General features: G+C 45.4%; 1 protein-coding gene and 1 long non-coding RNA gene across 10 annotated transcripts in view; one reads left to right on the top strand and one right to left on the bottom strand.

Annotated features, from left to right (window-relative positions):
• Positions 1-22,601, bottom strand: part of LOC147433582 (187-kDa microtubule-associated protein AIR9-like) — a 135,706-nt gene that overhangs the window by 7,851 nt on the left and 105,254 nt on the right. For both annotated transcript variants that reach the window (XM_086490255.1, XM_086490254.1), the window contains one exon: positions 119-203. In XM_086490255.1, the coding sequence (XP_086346381.1) occupies positions 119-203 (85 nt within the window). The remainder of the gene's footprint in view (positions 1-118; positions 204-22,601) is intronic.
• The window catches only part of LOC147433583 (uncharacterized), a 123,135-nt gene that overhangs the window by 8,380 nt on the left and 92,154 nt on the right, over positions 1-22,601 (top strand). The window lies entirely within an intron of this gene.

The raw sequence follows: 22,601 nt of genomic DNA, 5'->3' as shown, positions 1-22,601 counted from the left end.
GTTTCATCATCCTTGAAAAGCAAAATAAGGAACCAGAGCGCTCGATGCCGTCAGTGCAAAGTACAAGGAAACTTGACCTCTTTATGACTTTATAGTTGTAGGGAAAATCAATAATTACCCGCCTCTGTAGACTGCAGAAACTCTGAGGCATTCTCCTTCAATCGTCTCGCCACACAATTCAAGAGCCTCACAAGTTGGTAAAGCTGAAGATGCAAAATTGGTGCTAATATTAGTTAAGCAAGTTGTAAGCATTACCCCAGGGTGTTGCACCTACGTTGACATCATTTATAAAACTTTGTTACATTGAATAGCTAGTAAAGTTGGAGATGCCACAATTAGTGTTTATAATAGCTTAAAAAAACTTTGCAGCTTAGCCCTCAATGCGGTAACAAACGAGAGAAGTAATTGTTTAGTATGTGACTCCCTTCACCTAGACACACTGGCATCAAAGAATTTCACACAGGCTTATTTTCTGACCATGTCTTTGCAATGAGTACACTTTTTTCTTCTTACTGAGGATAAACTTAGGTTGCTTAGGCTTTTGCTACGTTGACGATTCATTTTGATGATGCAATGAAAATGCATTAGCACTGGTTATTTTAGACGTATTAGTTACACAGATGCTACAAAGTATCCCTTGCTCAACAGGCCAAAAAGTTATCACATCAAAGGGAAATGTAGCTGGCCATCAGTACCCTGAAGGGGGGTGGGAAAGTATTGCAATTCCTATATCAGCAATATCTAGAAATTTACAGGCTGTAAAGTGGGAAACTTTATGAAGATCTAATGCACAAGATCAGCCAAACCCTACAAAGCATCCTTTGGGAAGTGTAGAATGGGCTTCATTTCCATGAGGGGCATTAAGTCTCCTCAATCTCGGAAAAATAAAAAGCCTTTCAAAACATCTTAACTGCATAATTGAAGGGTGAACTTAGGAAAAGAAAAGACCCATGAAAGTGCAAAGTAAAAAAAAATGTTGTCCATATAAAGAGATGGTCGAGTGCACATTGATACATTTGTGTTTTCTTTTAGCGTTTTCTTCTCTTTAGAGTGTTCTTGCACTATGTAGGCAGTGAATATATGTTTTTTGAATCCATTAGGAGATACATACATTAGGAGTCTGACCACTCAAAATGAGCAACGACCAACAACTTACGGGCCAAAAATAAGAGATCTAATAAGATGCAAGAAAAATTTGAATAAGGTTGGCCCCAATTATGCCATATTTGAGAACAACACAAGGAGGGTAGCAAAGAGATCACAAATCAAGAAATTCCGCTGGAAGAACTGTGCCAAGTGAGATTTAACAGATGCAAGGGGGCGAGGGAGTGTCGTAGAATCTTTGCAAGCCTCCTACATTTCTTGTGCTGATTTTGAGCCCTCTTGCTGTTATCAGAATGTTTCTGCAGTGTGCACAACATCTCGTACAATGACAAGCGATGTAACCGGAAGGGCACCACATGCCGTCGGAAGATAACTGGAACGTTCTTTTAATACTTCAAACGCTTGAACTGAAGGACCTTCTACACTTGAGACGAAGCACGGAGTTCCACTCCCAGATGCATTGGCCCCTCAACTAGGCGCCCTTGTATTCTTTTGGTTATTAATCTTCATAGATACAACTGCCGGTGCGAGCCTAGCTCCAACCGGATGCCTAGAACTTGCATAAGGCCACAATCTTCTAGGCACTTGGCCTCTTGCCTTTTCCAATTGCTCAAAAGCACGAAAGTCACCTACTTTTTTATGATGCTCCCAAAAGCTCTTCCAAAGTCAATGCCTTCTGTAATTTATGGCGCGATTACCGCCGCGATTTATGGGAGCATGCCTATGGTCCATGCTCCGGCTCATCTCGCTCTTCAGGGTCCACGATTCCCAGTCCATAGAGTCATGCCAAACACCAAGTTGTGAGTGACGCCAAAACACAAAAAAATGTCCGTTCAAAATTAGACCTAAAAGAACTATTTCACAGCTTGATTCCCATCACCCCCATTGAAACCGGCCCGTAGGGCGGTAGGCGTTGGCTTTCACCCGAAATTCTTTACTTTATACACACACACAGAGCACTTTGCAAAGAGAACCTGTAATGGGAATTAACACTTAATCACACACACAGCTCGGAAGCTAGAATGCTCGGAGCAGACGCCGACAACCTGTAGGCCCCAAAATTGGCGCCCCTTTCGGTATTTCTTTATTCTTTAGGAGGGTAAATTACAAGGTAAGGTCCTTGGAATCCTTCACGTGTATCCACCTAGATACCATTTGATTTGGCCAAATTTCGGCAGCATAACAGCCCCAAAACTTGCGCGAAACCAATTCCCCTGCTGGAACTTGCTTGCACTGTCGTATACCCTCTGATTCCTGTCCAAAAACAGTAAATTCAGCACGCTGTATTTACTGGTTTTTGTCCTGTTTTCAGCCCCAAACAGTCCCCTAAGTGTCCTTTGCCAGTGGGGCACGATTCCCAATGATCCTGGCGTCCGTACGGCTGAAAAACAGTGAAATTACAGCGCATACACAGCGCTGATTTTGCACCTGTACGGTGAGGTTATGACCCTCACCAGTGCCTGCTTTGGAGCAGCAGTTAGCTACCCCTGTTCCTGCTCAAGGAGGCTCTTGCCTCAGCACAAAATCATGAACCCACACAACTGTACATCAGTCAAATGAGTAGCCCTCTTGTGGGGCATCACATAACTGCACGTAGGGGGGAGAGAGAGCAGTGTGTAGTGTGCAGGGCATCACTCCTAGCACCACACTGTACATGAGAAGGAAAGAAAGCACTAAATAGCTCTTAACCTGTGACAGACTGCAAATGAGACCTCTCCCAGCATAAAAATCAGCACCCATTTTTCTGCAAGAGGAAAGTTCACCAAAATGTGACACTTGGCGCATTTTCAAGCATTTTCCCGTTTCGGGTTCGCCGCTTAAAAATATCCCAACCGACGCGTCAGTTGACTTCGCGGCAAGAGTTATAAAGTGTTCCCCTAGTCATACCGGAGGTAATGACGCGAACACATTTCACGGCCCAAAATAGCAGTTCCCTAAATTTTAGGAGATGCTTCCGTTGGGCTCCCACTGGTCTTCTGACCATCTATCCTCATTGGGACCGCATCCAAAATTGCAATGTGGCCCAACTGTCGGATACTTTTTGTTGGTAGTCCCACCTTGACTTTACGCCTTAATTGAGTTCACTTCCTAGTATCCACCAACTTGCTAAGTGCGACGGGGGGACCTATATGATCTTGCTCTGAGCCTAGACATCCTCTTACCATACGAGTTCCAGTGCCGACCACTTCCCGTCTGCGGGTGAATCTACCGTTCACATTGGCCATACAATGTCCGACCGTTTGCTACTTCAAAAAGAGGGTCTTAAACAAATAAAATAAACCCCATTGGAAAGAAACCAACAACCAAGGTTAGCAGTTGCCACATCTCTGTGACATGGTTAATAACTGCCACGTCCTCGTGACATACCCCCCTCTTGAAATCGCAAACGTCCTCGATTGCATACCATAAATACACGCCACTGATGATCTTGTGCTATTAATACTCTTTTATCATCGCATGTATCCGCAAGAAAGGTCGTAACATACATAGATACAAATGACTTAATGAGGCCTTCATACTTTTGCCATTTCCATCTATGGCACTGAATTCATATGTACATTTGATGTACTAGCTCTATCATTACCCCTCCTTTGCACACGTTGGGTTGGGGCATAAGTAGGCTGTAACCCAAAGGCTTCAAGGTAAAGTTGCAATACATTTGGTGACTCTGACAGTTCATGCTCTTCCATCCACTTTGCATCCATAGGCGGATAGTTCTTGAACTTCACCAAATAACGTCTTGCAACTTGCCCTTTAACTTTTCTGTCCTTATGTGCCAAAACTTGCTCAGGTACCAGGATCTCATCAAGTTCCTCAACTTCTGGCTGATCCTCAACTGGCATATCTTCTGGCACATCACCCACGAAGGGTCTTAGAAGACTCACGTGAAACGCATTATGAATCTTCCACGCATCATGCAATTTCAGCCTGTAAGCCACATCGCTGATCTTGTCAAGCACTTGAAAAGGCCCATAGTAACGCATGCTGAGCTTAGGAAACAGCCGTTCCTTGCCCTTCATCTTCTTTAACCTTGCCTTTTCGAACCTTAAGAGAACCCAATCACCAGGTGATAGTAACAATTCACGACGGTGACGATCAACAGCCTTTTTCTGTTTTGCCTGAGTTTTCTCCAAGGCAATATACATCTCATCCATGTTCTCAACATATCGATCTGCCTCAAAGATCTTGTCCTTTGTATGCAAAATGGGAGGAACCTTTTTGCCGCCTTCAACAATTTCAAAAGGTGCTTTGCCAGTAGACGAATGCACCGTATTATTGTACGCATACTCAAGCATAGGCAAATACTGTTCCCACTTGCCCTTATTATCTGACACATAGCATTTCAGCAGATCTAAGACAGTAGAATTGGCCTCTTCTGAGTGTCCATCAGTTTGTGGATGAAACGAAGACGAGAACTTGAGCGTAGTACCCATGTTCTCAAACAATCCTCTCCAGAACAAACTGGTCATGCGAGGATCACGATCACTGATAATCGATTGTGGCATACCATGGTACTTAAACACATTGTACATGAACAAGCGTGCCATCTGATCAGATTTTATCTTCTTCCTGACAGGGATAAAATGGGCCTGCTTGCTGAACCTACAGATAATGGTCCATATACCATCATTCCCTGTTGGCGTCCTTGGAAGATCAAAGATAAAGTCCATAGCAATGCTTTCCCATGGCTTATCCGGAATCGGGAGTGGTTGTAACAACCCTGGTGCCTTTTGCCTGTCAAACTTGACCTTTTGGCAAACTATGCATGCTCGCACAAAGGCATCCACATCTCTCCTCAAGGTAGGCCAATAGAAGAACGTCTCTACCGCTTTAACTATTGCATCAATGCCACGATGCCCTGCATACGGTGGGACATGACTCTCTTCCATGACCTTATGTCGCAATGGCCTAGTGACACAAAGTCTGCCATGCATCATCATAAAACCATCTCTGAGGAGGTAGTGCTCGTGATGTTGCCCCTCTTGTAATTGTTCAAAGATCCTTGCAAAATCTTCATCAGCAGTATACTGTTTCTTCATGTCATCTAACTCATGATGATAAGGAATTGACACAGCTGAAATTTGTGGCTTTCTTGATAACGCATCAGCCACAACATTCTTCTTGCCTTCCACATGCATAATCTGGAAGTGGAACATGGAAAGAATGTTTGCCCATCGCATATGCTTTTCGGATAACTTTGACTGTGTCAAGAAGTATCGCAAGGTCTGATGATCTGTTTGGACAACAAAATCAGCACCTAAGAGGTAGTGCTTCCAACTAGAAAGCGCATGAATAACGGCCAAGAGTTCTTTCTCATAGACTTGCATAGTCCTCTCTGGCCCTTGCAAAATTCGGCTTTCATAGGCTACTACCCGTCCATCTTGCATTAGCACTGCTCCGATGCTACTGCCACACGCGTCACACTGGACCACAAATGACTTCCTGAGATCTGGCAGAACAATAACTGGATCTGAAGTCAACTTTTCCTTTAAGAGACTAAAAGCTGAAATCTCTTTTTGGGTCCATCTGAAAGTGACCTCTTTCTTTTGCAATGCGTGAAGAGGCGATGCTATCTCTGCAAAATTTCTAATAAACCTTCTATAGTAGGAACACAATCCCAAGAAGCTTCTGACATCGTGCACAGTCTTCAAGTCTGGCCATGTCTTGATAGCTTCGACCTTTGCGGGATCCATTCTAACACCATCCTTTGAGACTATGTGGCCCAGAAAGTGGATCTCTTCAAGGAAGAATTCACTTTTCTTAGGATTGACAAGTAACCTGTGACTGCGCAGCTCTTCGAACACAATGGTCAAGTGACGCCTATGCTCCTCTTCATTCTTCGAATACACAATCATGTCATCGAAGAATGTTCCAACAAACTGTTGATGCGAGCGGAAAATCCGGTCCATCATTCTGTTGAACGTGGCAGGAGCATTTGTTAGCCCAAACGGCATCACTAGAAACTCATAAAGACCAAATGTCGTTCTAAACGCAGTCTTGTGCACATCCTCTGGCTTATACGAATCTGATGGTACCCACTCTTCAGGTCTATCCTGCTGAAAATTGCAGCACCCTCTAAACGATCGAGAATATCATCAATGCGAGGAATAGGAAACCTATTCTTGATGGTATTCTTATTCAACGCACGGTAATCAATACACATGCACCATGAGCCATCCTTCTTCTGCACTAGGAGCACTGGGGAGCAAAAGGGTGAAGAACTAGGCTGAATCAGCCCCTTCTCTAATAACTCCTCAACCTGGCCCATAATCTCTTTCTGCTGCGCCGCACTAACCCTGTAGGGAGGTCTATTTGGTGGGCTACACCCTGGCACCAAATCTATCCGATGGTCCTCAGGTCTCTCTGGCGGCAATTGCGACGGTAATGAATCAGAAAAACAGTCACTAAACTTTTGCAAAAATGCTGACCTTTCTTTATCTAACACAGATAAATTTGACTGATCATTATCTGAGACATCACGTGCAAAAATCAGGTACACAGAAAGATGATTCTTTATTACAGAAGTGATAGCAGAAGCAGATACAATAGGGACTGACTCTCCTTTAAGCTTTACATCCAAGATGTGAGTTTTGCCCCTATGCTGTACAGTGATCTTTTTGTTGTAGGCATCCAAGACTCCATGCACTCGGAACATCCACGGGATCCCCAACAAGGCGTCACAACCTTCCAGCGGCATGATGTAAAACTCTTCAGTGTCCACATACGACTGAATATGCAGACGCAGTTTTCCAATGATGGGAGTAACACACTCTGAGTGGCCAGGACATGCCAACCCTGCCTCTGCTGTGTACCCCATCTCTTCAGCTCTGATGCCAAGCTTCATAGCTAACTCTGGTGAGATAAAGTTGGCTTTGGCACCTGGATCAAAGAAGATGAGTGCCGTCTGATCCCTAACTTTACCCCATGCCCTGCATAACTCATTGGCATCTGTGCTGGGCCTGTCACCCACCATGTCTGACACTAAACCTGCCGTGGGTTTAGGCTTCTTGCCTTTCTGGTCTTCTTTATCCTCTGAGTCAGCTGGCCTTTTCCTTTGTGGACAATTGATAGAAAAGTGACCAGGCTACTCGCATATAAAGCATTTGTTCTCAGCCATTAGGACCTTCTTTTCCTCGAGCGACTTGCGCACAAAAGGCTTCCTTTTCTGTTTCTTTGCCTGCGCTCCAGAAGTCCCAGCTGAATCCTTGTCCTTGGTGGCCTGTTCTGACCCCTGTGACGCATCAGGAGCCGTTTTCACAAAGGGCTTCTTCGCTGAATTTTTCTTTTGCTGCCCTCCTTTATCACTGCTCGGAAATCCACTGTCCTCTCCTTTCAACAGGGCAAGACCAGTGTTCGCAACTTCCATAAGCTGAGTAAGGGTAGCCACTCTGTTCTTTGTACAATAATCGCGAAGCCCTTTAGGCAGCCCACAACAATACTTCTCTATCTGCTCTGTCAGTGGCACAAATCTGTAGGAGGTCACTGAGAGTAACGCTTTACAAAACCTCCTATTGTACTCCAGCAAGCTCTTGCACGAAGCTGCCGTAAGCTGGTGCCAATCTGTCAGGACATCGGCTTCAAATTCATTTGATAGCCAAGCAGATGCAAACATTTGCTTGAAGTAAACCCAAGTGGCAGGTGCCTGTCCTTGCATTAACAATGTCGTCCACCATGTAAGCGCATTGTCCTTTAAGAAAGTGGCAGCTTTCCTGACCTTCGAGGCCTCTGTAAAATTCCCTCCCGCATAAGCTGTATCAAACTGCTGGAGAAAAGTGAGTGCCTTTGTCTTATCCTCGAAACCACTGAAGGTACTGAACTTTACCGCTGCACCACCTTCTTTGTAAGCCTTCGGCTTCTCTAGTGCCCCAAGTTGTCATACGGGAATGGTCTGCAACATGGGCACTGTACTAGGCATGATCGGCACGTGTTGGCCATTCACATTTTGCATCAGAGGTGCGATATCTGGCTGCTGTCCAGAAAAACCAGCCATGCCAAAATGACCCTGTGGCACCCCAAACTGGCCCTGGTTGCCGTGGAAACCTTGCTGCATGCCGATAGTACCATACATGGGGTTTGGCATGATGCCTTGCATACCCCCGAACACTGTTCCTGGCATGTACGGTTGACTTCCAGACGCATAACCAGCCATACTTTGGAACACTGATCCACCCCCGAAATACCTAGGATGTACCGTGGGTGGTGGAAAAACTGAGTGCATAGCCTGGTATCCAGCTCCCTGTCCATTCAAGACAGCATGCTGGCTCTGAAAGGTGGCGGGCTGAACTGGCATAACCTGTGGAATAGGCGTTCTAGCCACCTGTTCAAGCACGGGAGGAACTTGCTTTGGAGCCCTCGACTCCGCAACATGCGAGTGTTCCCTTTCCTCCCGCGCCTCATGAAGTACCTGGGCTTGAGCTTCAACAAGCTCCGTACGCGGCGTAGGTTGCCTATTTTGATGTTGCACTGGTGGCGCTTGCAAGAATTCCATAAACCTCGGATTCTGCACCAGCTGCGAAAAGACATTCACCGCGGCAACTAACTGAGTCTTAAACGCATCATCCTCAAGTTGCCCTGTCATAAAGCCCTGTACTACTGGAGGGACATTCACGTTGATAGGAGGTACAGACTGACGTGGCCGTGAGCTCTCGCCAATCTCAAAAACCATAGGAATCTCCTGCCTGTCCTTTGGAGAGGAACCCTCTTCCATAATTCCCTTCCCCTTGTCGGCCATAGTGTAATCCCCGTGTTCTTGCACTGTGTGTCTTTACCCTGAACAATCCAGGCTCACTCTTTGAGGAAAAAGTGATTGATGTCCCGGCAATGGAACCATGAAACCGGCCCGTAGGGCGGTAGGCGTTGGCTTTCACCCGAAATTCTTTACTTTATACACACACACAGAGCACTTTGCAAAGAGAACCTGTAATGGGAATTAACACTTAATCACACACACAGCTCGGAAGCTAGAATGCTCCGAGCAGACGCCGACAACCTGTAGGCCCCAAAATTGGCGCCCCTTTCGGTATTTCTTTATTCTTTAGGAGGGTAAATTACAAGGTAAGGTCCTGGGAATCCGTCACGTGTATCCACCTAGATACCATTTGATTTGGCCAAATTTCGGCAGCATAACAGCCCCAAAACTTGCGCGAAACCAATTCCCCTGCTGGAACTCGCTTGCACTGTCGTATACCCTCTGATTCCTGTCCAAAAACAGTAAATTCAGCACGCTGTATTTACTGGTTTTTGCCCTGTTTTCAGCCCCAACAGTCCCCTAAGTGTCCTTTGCCAGTGGGGCACGATTCCCAATGATCTTGGCGTCCGTACGGCTGAAAAACAGTGAAATTACAGCGCATACACAGCGCTGATTTTGCACCTGTACGGTGAGGTTATGACCCTCACCAGTGCCTGCTTTGGAGCAGCAGTTAGCTACCCTTGTTCCTGCTCAAGGAGGCTCTTGCCTCAGCACAAAAGCATGAACCCACACAACTGTACATCAGTCAAATGAGTAGCCCTCTTGTGGGGCATCACATAACTGCACGTAGGGGAGAGAGAGAGCAGTGTGTAGTGTGCAGGGCATCACTCCTAGCACCACACTGTACATGAGAAGGAAAGAAAGCACTCCATAGCTCTTAACCTGTGACAGACTGCAAATGAGACCTCTCCCAGCATAAAAATCAGCGCCCATTTTTCTGCAAGAGGAAAGTTCACCAAAATGTGACACTTGGCGCATTTTCAAGCATTTTCCCGTTTCGGGTTCGCCGCTTAAAAATATCCCAACCGACGCGTCAGTTGACTTCGCGGCAGAGTTATAAAGTGTTCCCCTAGTCATACCGGAGGTAATGACGCGAACACATTTCACGGCCCAAAATAGCAGTTCCCTAAATTTTAGGAGATGCTTCCGTTGGGCTCCCACTGGTCTTCTGACCATCTATCCTCATTGGGACCGCATCCAAAAATTGCAATGTGGCCCAACTGTCGGATACTTTTGTTGGTAGTCCCACCTTGACTTTACGCCTTAATTGAGTTCACTTCCTAGTATCCACCAACTTGCTAAGTGCGACGGGGGGACCTATATGATCTTGCTCTGAGCCTAGACATCCTCTTACCATACGAATTCCAGTGCCGACCACTTCCCGTCTGCGGGTGAATCTACCGTTCACATTGGCCATACAATGTCCGACCGTTTGCTACTTCAAAAAGAGGGTCTTAAACGAATAAAATAAACCCCATTGAAAAGAAACCAACAACCAAGGTTAGCAGTTGCCACATCTCTGTGACATGGTTAATAACTGCCACGTCCTCGTGACACCCATAGATGAGGATTAAGATTAGGCATGTATATATTGATCTGCTGTAAAAATCTTGTCTTTGGTGCTCAGAATTGGTGGAACCTTTCTTACACCCTCATATCTCAAATGGTGCCTTCCTAGTTGATGTATGGACTGTGTTGTTATAGGCGAACTCCACCAAGGGCAAAAACTTTCCCACTGAGTTTTTTGACCAGAGATATACGGCTTTAACAATTTTAGCACTATTGAGTTGGCTATCTCTGTTTCCCTATCTGTCTGTGGATGAAATGAGGACGAGAACTTAAGCCGTGTGCCTATATTCTCCCATATCGCTCGCCTCTAACAGACTTGGACACTCCAAGGCAAGAATCTACCCCGACAGCACCAAATAACCACTTCAAAACAATTCACAGTTCACAATTGATTCAACACTGGCCCGGCGGAGTTCCGTGCCTAGAGATATTGGCCCCAAAGACTGGCGCCCCTTTCGGTATTTCTTTTTGTATTAATCTGAGTTCAAAGTACAAGAGTGCGGGCAGGCGCTCACACTCAGACTCCACGTCCATATGCTCTGAGTTGTGAGAGGCCTGCTCACATATTTAAAGGTACAAGGGTTGCCAAAAGCAGAGCCCAAAAGCTGAAAATCAAAAGCCCAAATAAAGCAAAGGCTCTTTCTCTCTCTTGCTTGTAAAAATAAAGCAAGTCCCAAAACGCTGTCCTTTTAAAATAAATCAGAAAAGCTCTCCCTTTTTTTTTCTCTTGCTTAATAAAGCAAAAAGGCTTTTCTCTCTCTCAATATGCGTAGAAAATAAAGCAAAGCTTTTTCCCACATTGATTTTGCCCAAAAGCTGCGCTGCTTTACTGCTGCCGGAAAATCCGCCGCAAATCATGGCGGGATTCCGTACTGCTTTCCACATGGCAGCCTTTCCGCGTTTTACACTACAGCCAGCCAGTCAGCATTTCAGGGTTAGGGTTTCAACAAAATTAGGGTTTTTGATTTTAGGGTCAAGGTTTCAACGAAATTAGGGTTTCTGATTTTAGGGTTAGGGTTTCCTGCAGAGCGGACAGCCACGTCATCACTTTGTGACATCGCCAACAAACTCATGAATCGGGGATCTCTATCAAACACGGTAGATTCATGTAGTCTAAAAATTTGCAAGACAAATAGCTTGGCCGAATGATCGGCTTTCAATGTCTTCTTCACCGGAATGAAGTGAGCCTGTTTACCGAATGGTTGATGATGGTCCAAATGCCATCATGCCCACTCTGAGTCTTTGGAAGATAAAGAATGAAATCCATTGCTATACTTTCCCAAGGTCAGTTTGGGATCGGTAGAGGTTGTAGTAGACTTGGGGCCTTGTGTGTCAAACTTGACCTTCTGACACACCAAGCAAGTTCATATGAACTGATCCACATACTTTTTGAGCGTAGGCCAATAGAAATACTTTTCCACCCCTCTGAAGGTACTCTCGATGCCTCTATGTCCAACAAAGGTGGATTATGGCACTCTGTCAACACCTTTTTCTTAGCTCCCGTGTAACACGCAACATGGTGTTTTTCATCACATAACCTTCCTTTAGAGTATAGCGTAAAACTGCTTCCCCATTCTACAACCATTTGAAGTGTCTCCAAAGTCGAAATCTATAGCGTACTAATCAATTAAGTTTTGATGATGTATTGCCGAAATGGCCGATACCTATGGCTTCCTAGACAACGCGTTTGCCACTACATTCTGCTTTTGCGTCACGTGAACAACCTGAAAATGAAACTGCCACAAAATGTTTGCCCAGCTCATTTGTTTATCCGAAAGCTATTTTTGAGATAGAAAGTATCTAAGACTTTGATGATCTGTAAACATTGTGAAATCTACTCCTAGTAAAAAATGCCGCCATTGGGTGAGAGCATGTATCACTGCTAACAGCTGCTCCTCATAAATCTGAGCTACTCACTATGGTCTAGAGAACTTTCTACTCTCATAGGCTACAACATGGCCCTCTTGCATTTAAACTGCACCCATACTGCGACCACACGCATCACAGTAAACCTCAAACTGTTTCACCAAGTCTGGTAAAATCAACACTGGACCAATCGTCAACTTCTCCTTGAGAGTCTTGAATGCTGACATCTTTGACGGTCCCCAAGCAAAAGGAACCCCTTTTCGAGTCAAAATGTGCAATGGAGAAGCTATCTCCACAAACTTTCAAATGAACCGCCGATAGTAAGAGCACAATCCCCAAAAGTAGCGAACCTCATGTACATTCTTCAAGTCAAAGCCAATTTTGAATGGTTTCTATCTTGGCCGGGTCCATCTGCACACCTTCTGCCGAGACAATGTGCCCCAAAAAGTGTATCTCGGGTAGGAAGAAATTGCTCTTTTTCTTGTTGGACCACCAATCTATGTCACCGCAATGCTTCAAAAATTGTAAGAGATGGTATTGATGCTCTGCCTCATTCTTGGAGAATACAATGACGTCGTCAAAGAATGTGCCCACAAATGAAGTGTCCTCTCTAAAAATCATGTCCATTACCCTATTGAACGTTGCAGGAGCATTTGTGAGACCAAAAGGCATCAAGCAATACTCATACAATCCAAAAGATGTCCTGAACGCGGTCTTGTACACATCTCCAAGAGCTATTCTGATCTGAGGATACCCACTCTTTAGATTGATTCGACCAAAACACGTCAAACCTTGCAACTTGTCGAGTATGTCAACAATCCTGGGTATTGGAAACTGGTTCTTGATGGTGATTTCGTTGAGAGCTGTGTAGTCAATGCACATTCCCCAAGATCCATCCTTCTCTAACACTAGAAGCACTGGTGAACAATAAGGTGATGTACTAGGCTATGTAAGACGCTTTTCCAAAAATTCCTTGACTTGATCCATAATTTCTTCGCTCTGGGCTTTGCTAACTCTGTATGTTGGCCGGTTCAGTGGCGTACTACAAGGTATCGGATCAATCGTATGATCTTCTGGTCTTTCAGGAGGTAGCTCTCCATGCAAACCCTCAGAGAAACAATCAGCCTGAGCTTGTAAAAATTCTTGTCATTCTTTCTTAAGTCCGACAAGTTTGACTTTTTATGTTCATCAAGTTCTTATTGAAGTAGATGGGTAAACAAAAAGACTTGATTTCACTAGTTTGGAAACAGCCTGAACTGATACAAGTGGGACTGACTCACCCTTCAGTTTTACATTTGATGTCTTTGCCCTTCTTATTCTTCAAAGTGGTTTTCCTAGCCCAATAATCCACCACCACATTGTTCTTGTGGGACCAAGGGATTCCCAAAAGAACGTCACACCCCTCCAGAGGCATCATGTAGAAGTCCTCATGTCCTAAGTACCCTCCGACAATGCAACGGAAGTTTGCCTATGACAGATGTCATGGAGTAACTTTCCCTTGGGCTGCTAGAACTACCTCCATGGGTGCTCTGGTCTCATCATGCGTAATTCCGAGCCGAGCTGCTAAATCCGTCGAAATGAAGTTGGCCTTGGCTTGTTTGGCGAAGAAAATAAGGGCCTCTTGATCTTGTACATTGCCCCACGCTCTGCAGAGCTCCGTACTCTCATCTAACTGATCCGAGCTTGCCCCAACAAAATCTGGTATCAATCCTGCCTTTGTTTTCCCTTTCTTTGCATGCTCATCAGCCGCCTTGAATGCTCTGGTTTCTCCTCGGCCTGCTCCTTTGGTTTCTTGTAAGGGCACTTTGGAAAAATGTGACCTTGTTCTCCACAACTATAACATCTGCAGTACTATGCACACTGCTCTGCTGACAATTTTGGGCCAATTGTTTTTCTCTTTTGTTGTTCTCCCTTCTTTTTGTTCCCGTTGAACGATTTTTACCCATTTCTTGCTGCCACAAGCCTGTCGATAGGGTAAGTGAGTGTGCCGGCATGCATTCCAAAACCCTGTTTGGCTCGTCTCATGAGCCTCTGTATGGACTCAAACTTCTTCTAAAGACAATAATTCCATATCTCTGTGGGAAGTCCACAACAAAGCCGCTCAACGTCTTACTTGAAGGTGATCTTTTTGAAGGAAGATACAAGGTAGAAAAGTGTCCCAGAATCTCTGACATAGGTATCCAACGTGTCATCCTTGGTCATTGTTACAAGCGTGGACACTCCAAGCAAGAAATCAATAGCAACACAAACAAAATCTGCAAAAAACTGAACTTGAATAAAGAGAGAAGAGGAGAATCCACACGCAACAACAGAGTTCCGTCCCTAGATGCACTGGCCCCAAAGACTGGCGCCCCTTTCACTTGTCAAGGTACAACTCCCCAAGGTCCTTTTCTCTGAGGCTCTGTGTCCAAATGGCCCCAAGGGTCCTTATAAACTTGCAAGGGATGCCCAAAAGTAGAGCCTCAAAAAGCTTTAATTCTAAAAGCACAACACCCAAAAGCTACCAAAAGCCCACGTAAAACTGCCCACAACCAGCAGCACAAAAAGAGGAAATCCGTACAATTGTGCCACGTTAGTAGGTCAATGCAAATCACGAAATTTCCTTAGAGCCTTCCACGTCATCAGTCAATGCAATTTTCGAAAATCAGCCTAGTGTTCAAGCTTTTGATATTTTTGGGTTTAGGCCCCACGGACGATGCTTCTTTAAGTCACTAGGGGTTAGGTTTTTAAATCCTAACCCCCTTTAGGCCTCTCAGCCACACTTTTTGGGTACAATTTATGTCCTCTTGGCCAGTTTTCTTCCAATTGGGCACGCCACGTCAGTATGTTGTGACATTCCCCCCTCTTGAAAGAACTGTAATCCCTCGATTACACCTGCAAAACAACTAAAGGAGAGAAACTTTCTTCAATAGACATTGACTCTATCTACCCAAACATCAAACTCCACAAATCCAACGCTTCTTCAAAGCCATCAATCACTGATCACTCACATTTTTGTCAAGGGTTCCAAATACAAATGATGATCATTGCAACCTATCTAGCAATCATATCCAGACCGCACTCATCTTTTCACGGATGTCTTGATCTACTAACTCTTGTTACTATAAGATTTATATCCTTTCTTTTCACATTTCAAGCAAACCATGCCCATGGCCATCCCATAAGACAATACATTCACATAGCATGCAATTTACAAATCATCACACTTAGTTCACACTGAACACCGTGTTTAAATCATGCAATCTAGTCATCTTAACTTGTCTAGAACTCTTGATGTCCCTAGATCATTGTGTAGTCATCTGATCCTTTCAAAACTCTTGATGCACTCACAAAAGTATCCACTCATCTCATCCAAATAGACATCTTGATGCACTAGAATTCATTCACTTAGCCATCACATCAAGATCTCTATATATGTGTCTTCAGTTCAATCAAGGAAATTTCCAATTCAATGCACATATTCTCATAAAGTCATTCCGCAAAATACTGTTAGCCAGTCAGTATCCCTAAAATCACAAAAGAAATTAGTGACTTTATTCAATCTAGGCAATCTCTGACAAAGGAGTGGAGTGGCTCCCCTCTTGTGTAGTCCACCACGCACCAGATTCAACCTGCTAATTATTCAGTAACTTTGGGCATAGTCATAGCTAATAATCCAAAAGCTTCAAGGTACAACTCAAAATTAAAGAGAATTTGCGACGTTCTCTTCCCCCATCCACTTTGTAACGAGAGCCAAAAAGTGCTCGTGACCAAATTTTCTGGTGGACCTAGCTTACCTTTCTATGCTTTTGTTGTACCCTATGACCTGCTGATAGCCCTGCTGGCTTTCCCTGTTCACTGGCACCTCAATTTGAATCGTCGGAATGCTCTGATGAACTATCAACTGATTCCCTTTCTCCTTCGGAACCCTCGGCTGCACTATCATCAGATTCCCTTACTTCTCTGGAATCTTGTGAACTTTTATCCGGTTTCTTTGGTTCTTTCTCTTCACTGGAAGACTCTTGCCTATTGAGGTCGAGACTGGCTTGTTCGTGGGATAAGTCAATGAGGCGGCATGCATACGAAAACCCTGTTTCGCACGACCCATAAGCCTTTGAATGGTGTCAAAATTCTTTTCTAGACAAAAGTTCCATATCTCTTTTGGCAATCCACAACAAAAACGCTCAATTTGGTTCCCCAAAATGATCCTCTTAATCGAGGACACAGGCAAATATGTATCCCAAAACCTCTTGCAATAGTCATCCAAGGTGTCTTCCTTGGTCATCCGTTGACAATTCCAAGCTGTGATCACATATTGTTCATATTCTTTCGTCAACCATGTAGAAGTGAAAATCCTCTAAAATTTTACCAACTTTGTATGTGCTTCCCTGTGTAACAACGAAGTAGACCACCATGTTTGTGCATTTCCTTTCAAGTAAGATGCTGCCCTTCATAACTTGTAATTCGCTCTGTCGAGATTCCCCACCGGAAACTGCGAAAATTTTCAGACTCCTCTAAAAAAACTTTTTCCCGCTGAAATCTTCATTGATTTCCTCTATTCCCTCGCTAGGAATTTTTTGTTTGTCCACTCTCTGGGATTCTCTGCGAGAAACCATGTGTGCTATAGAAAGGATCGGATCCTCTATAGAAGAAGAATCATATTAGCTTTGGTACCATTGTTACATGCTTGGACACTCCAAGTGAGAATCAATAGCAACACACAAACAAAATTTGCAAAAAACTGAACTTGAATAGAGAGAGAGAAGAGGAGTCGACACGGAACAACGGAGTTCCATCCCGAGATGCACTGGCCCCAAAGACTGCGAGAAACCATGTGTGTACAACTCCCCAAGGTCCTCTTCTCTGGAAATCTGCGCCCAAATGCTCTGGAGTGTGACGGCTCCAAGGGTCCTTATAAACTTACAAGGGATGCCCAAAAGCAGAGCCCCGAAAAGCTTCAATTCTCAAAGCACAACACCCAAAAGCTACCAAAAGCCCACGTAAAACTACCAACAACCAGTAGTGCAAAAAGAGAAACTCTGTACAGATGTGCCACGGCAGCAGGTCAGTGCAAATCATTGAATCTTCGTAGAGCCTGCCACGTCATTAGTCAACACAATTTACGAAAATCAGCCCAGAGTTCAAGCTTTTGATATTTTTGGGTTTAGGCCCCACGACCGATGTTCCAATAAGTTCTTTAAGTCACTAGGGGTTTTTAATTCCTAACCCCCTTAAGCCTCTCGACCACACTTTCTGGATTCAGTTTATGTCCTCTTGGTCAGTGCTCTTCCAATTGGGCACGCTACGTCAACACTTTTTTGTGACAATCATCCTCAAATGATTCCAAGCAGTGATACCATCATGTTCATATTCCTGTGTGAGCCATGAAGGGTTGGCATAACAGTAGGGTAGACCACCATGTCTGGACAGTGGAAGTTCCCTTTCAAATAAGACACCGCTCCTCGTACTTTGGAGTGCTCCGAATAACGCCCTCCAAAAAAGACGATGTCAAATTGCTAAATAAAGGCTAGGCTTTTGTGGGTATCCCTGAAGTCTGAGAACGTATCAAAGTTTAGAGCCTACCCACCTTCCTTGAAATCCTTGGCCTTCTTCCCCTTATCTTCAAGATGGTCCTACTGATTTGCATGATACAAATATTTTCTCTTCGTGTTGTATATCGACTCATTGGAATCTGAACTCTCAAAGGACGAGGAACCCTGATTCAATTTATTTTTTTTCCCGAGAAAAAGATCCTTCCATTAGTTAAGAAAACTGGCCATAGGGCTACAAACCACCTCTACTAAAGAGGGCTACATTAAAAACATGGGGAAACTGTCCCACTGAGGAAACAAAGTATGTACAATGAGGGCTAAATCATGAGATGGGAGGAGGAAATAGCCACACTAGTGGCCAGTAGTGCCATCTAGGCACACCCTGGACCATGGTGAAGAAAGGCCCTGGGCACCAAAGTCGCAAGAAAGCCTCTCGGCGCTCCCGAATGCGATCGGAGCTGCCTTGAAGTCTCTCAAACTGACCGTGAGTGTATGAATCAGCTCTTAGACTAGCCAAAAGTCCCGAACAGTCTCTACCGGTGGAGCATGGCGAGCCTCAAAGGTGCGAAAGGAGCAAGCCCACTAGATGAACCAGAGTGTCAGGCCGCAGCTCCAACCACCTCTATCATTGCACCACTCTTGGGAGGTGAGCTCTGTGGCAGGTTGGAGTGTGGGTCGACCCCCTTGAATCGTTATCATCCTGCTAGTGAAAGCCAACTCAAAATGGAGCGCAGGGCCCGTGAGAGTGCCCCAAGTGTAATGTCGACCTATGAAGAGGGCTGGCATCAGCCGAAGAATCCGAAGCCAAACATGTTGTGCCATGGGACAATCTCACAAACAGTGACACTGACTCTCCAAAGGATGACCACAAGCTGCACATGCTGTTGAGAAGCCGCTGTGTACTAACCAACTCCCAACTGCTATAGTTCGCTGTGTACTAGCCACTGAAACATAGTAACTGGCCTTGGTTGCCTGCCGTCCCACAATCGCTCCCAGAAACCTGACAAGAACTCGACTGTGAGACCCTCCTCCTGCCAGTGTAGTGTTGCAGCAGGACGAACCTCTCTGTGCTGCTAGTAGGTGACGCCCCAAGCAAGCAGTGTAGTGGGAAAAGGGAGTCTCTGGGTTGTCCGCTGAAGAGAGAGGATCCCGCCAGAACCACTCTCTCAGGTCCCACTGTACTCGTGTTAGAGGGCGGCTCTCCCAAGCCCCAAAGCTGCCAATGTCCTGTCTCAAGATCTGTTGGGTCAGGATCTATAACGCAAGTATCCCACCAATGGCAACAACTCGGATGCTCTGAAAAACAACCGTGGAGCCTCTGCTGAGACCTTGTGAAGGTGACCCTCTCCCTGAACTTCAAAGAACATGTGGGGTACTGACTCCGATCGAGCAAGCTCGAGCTGCAATGAGGACATCCAACCTCGTGAAGGCCCCCATTCATCTGGGAGCTATTGCCTCTAAAGGGGTAAGCCACTCAGTTGGTATGGCCTTGTAATATCTTGACACATGCTTTGCGCCCCCCTCATGCCTCGTAACTATATGCTCTGAACCTCCTCGAACAAGCCTGAAAACTAAAGCCAGTCGTCGAGAGTGCAAGGTGGACCCTTTGCCATGGGACCCCAAGAAACGTGAGGCCTGCTACCAACCAGGTGGCCTCTCTGTGTGCTAGCCATGGGGTTCTGTCACAAAACGTGGTAGCCATGGGGTTTTGTTACAAACTGATGACGTGGCAGTGCCCCACGCACATAGACAGACGCATGCTGACGTGGCAGCCCGGATTTTGCCACGAAATTTACGCTGATGACGTGGCAGTCCGTATGCTGTACGGATTTCTGCAAATTACGTTGGCTGATTTTATGAGCAGCTTTTGGGACAATTGCTTTTGAGTTAGTAGAGATTTTGGGGCTCTGCTTTTGGGCATCCCTTGTATCAATAAATAAGTGGGCTAGGCCTCACTTCTCAAGGCATCTGGACGCAAAGTCTGAGAGTGAGCGCCTGCCTACTCTCTTGTACTTTGAACACGGATTAATATAAAAAGAAATATTGAAAGGGGCGCCAGTCTTTGGGGCCAATACCTCTGGGCACAGAACTACGCCGGGCCGTGTCGTCTTTGTGAACTATTTTTGAAGTGAATCTCTGTTGTGTCGCGGCAGAATCTCGACTTGGGGTGTCCAAGTTTGTTACAGTGGTATCAGAGCACGGCCGATTTCTCTTCTATCGGAAAATCCGATCCTTTTCTCGCGGCACTTATGGGTTCCAGCAAGAATCAGTCGACTTCTTCTGCATCTGCCAATGCGGGAGGAGATCACAAAGAAGATTTTGATGAACAAACAGAGGAAGCGTACGGGCCACCTCGGCCTAAACAGTTCGAGATTAAAGAGATGGAGCGTAGACAGCTAGTTGACGAGGCAATTTACTTGCGAAGGATCCGAAATTTGTAAATTTTGTCTCAGCAATCCATCGCAGAAGTGCACACCGAGTGGTAGAAAACCACAAAACCACCCATCAAACCGGCAATCAAGAAACCTCCTTCTCCGAGGATGTTTACTGAGCAAGAATTACAAGAGGTGGTTCAAACGTAGATCAGCCGGCTTTTGGACGCAAACAACAAATCCAAAAAGCAAGAGAAAAAGCACAAGAAGGGGACTGACTGACTTCCCAGGTTATTTGGGTCATCAATCTTCTTTTGCATCGGCAACAAAGCAGAAAAAGCGTGTACGATTTCAAGGACTACCCAATTCTTCTTCTTCTTCTTCTTCTTCTTCTAACAGTTCTTCTAGCTCTTCTAACTCGATTGAGGAAGAGTGTCACAAACGGGAGCGCATAACAATATAAAATATACTCGGATAAATAAAAATTTATCACTTAATATTGAAGCCAAAGGATATAGAGAGAAAGAGATAGAGAGAGAGAGATAGAGTGAGAGGATCGACACAGTACTGGGGACCAGAAGATGGGCTGGTCCCCCCCCGTAATAGTATCTTTATTACTGAGGAGAAGTCTATACAAGCACTTGAACCGAACGTATTACCACGTTCGTTCTAGAATAAGACTTGATGGTTCCGGGAAGCCTCAGCTTCCGATTCCTAGGGCAAAACCCTATTCCAAGGAACTTCCGTTCCTTATTCCAATTCCTCGAGAATCAAAGTTCTCGCCTCTGGATCTCACCTTCCAGACTCAGGGCATGGCATCCCTGCAACTCTTCTTTCCAGAGTCCTCTTCCCGCAAAACAACTCTGCTTTCCCGGACACGAAGTCCTTACTTGGGAATCCCAACTTCCGGATCACAACTTGACAGACTACCTCTCTCCGATCCATGGATCTACTTCCCAAACTCGGGTACGAAACCCTTGGGCTGATCTGGCTCTAGTTCCTCAGAGCGCTTTTCTCCTGCAGAGGCTCATGCCTTCCTCTGCTCCTACTCCCTCACGAAGAGGAAGTACACCTGCAATCAAATACTCAAAGATCAGAACATGACAATCGTTACCTTCAAAGTCTGGACGCTCGAAACGCAACTCAGTTCTCGAAAAAGCAATTCCCCGGAAGAGATCTCTCCATAGAAAATCCTCCCTTCCAATCCTACACACAAAAGAGGTGTGTTCTCGGGTTGCTTCTCGTAAATCAGCCCCGTCTACGACGTTTATGGGCTGAAAACAGAGAAAAACAGCAACTTGTCGCGATGGAAACACGCTTCGTAGGCACTTCTTCGCGAGGGAACTCGCGCACTGGGTCTTGGCGACATTTGGTACACTTGGGGCAGCCATGGGCATCACCGGCAACGTCTTCTTTACGGCTGAAATCTGCAGCAACATCTCCTCCTTGCAAAGATTGGTCCTCTCCTCTGAGTGAGGGCATGTGATGCTTTTATAGCTCCTAGCCACGGGCACGAATAGCTGCTCGCGTAGAGATTGCGGCCGTTCTGCCAGAAAAAGAGAGAGAGCAAACGCTGGCTGATCTGTTGCCTTATTTATCAGATGGCTGCCCACTTATTAAGTGGGCGGCCGGCGTATTTTAAAAATAATGTGAACCTGCCCAAAAACTCAATAAAACCTTATAAGTTAAAAACAATGCTTTCACAGCACTTCCCAGGCGCCGCACAATTGCAATGCAAACATAAACTTCCTCGCGGGAAAGCATCTGCTTTATCAGATGGCTGCCCACTTATTAAGTGGGCGGCCGGCGTATTTTAAAAATAGTCTGAACCTGCCCAAAAACTCAATAAAACCTTATAAGTTAAAAACAATGCTTTCACAGCACTTCCCAGGCATCCCTGGATGCAATCACATGCACAGTTGCAATGCAAACATAGACTTCCTCGCGGGAAAGCATTGCTTTCCCGAAAAGCAATCCCGCTTTCTCAGAAAGCATCTGTTTTTCCTCAAAATTTCCTCTGAACCCATCTTCATTCAAGTGCTTGCTTTTCCTTGTGCACAATTCTAACACAGTTCGGAATTTCCTCCCAACTATGGATATTCCCTTTCCGATGCACCCGTCACCCACCTTGTGACCCATCAGGAATACCCATCACCTAGTCCTTTCCTACCGAACTTACGGTACAATCTCCTTCACGATGCTCTATGTCACCCATCCTATGACGCATCAGAGATGTCCGTTCCCGGATGGTCGGATACTTCTTTTTGATGCTCCCAGTCACCCATCCGATGTGACGCATCAGAAGTACTCGTTCCTGGTGGCCTTACAGATATCCCCGTTCTCAGTGTTCCCGTCATTACTTTAAATGACGCACTAGGAATACTCTATACTCGGATGTCTCCAGTGAGT

The sequence above is a fragment of the Adiantum capillus-veneris genome, chromosome 19 (assembly GCF_014529385.1).
Source record: "Adiantum capillus-veneris isolate H3 chromosome 19, ASM1452938v2, whole genome shotgun sequence".
In the NCBI taxonomy this organism is placed as follows: domain Eukaryota; kingdom Viridiplantae; phylum Streptophyta; class Polypodiopsida; order Polypodiales; family Pteridaceae; genus Adiantum; species Adiantum capillus-veneris.
This window is presented reverse-complemented; position numbering and strand designations above follow the sequence as displayed.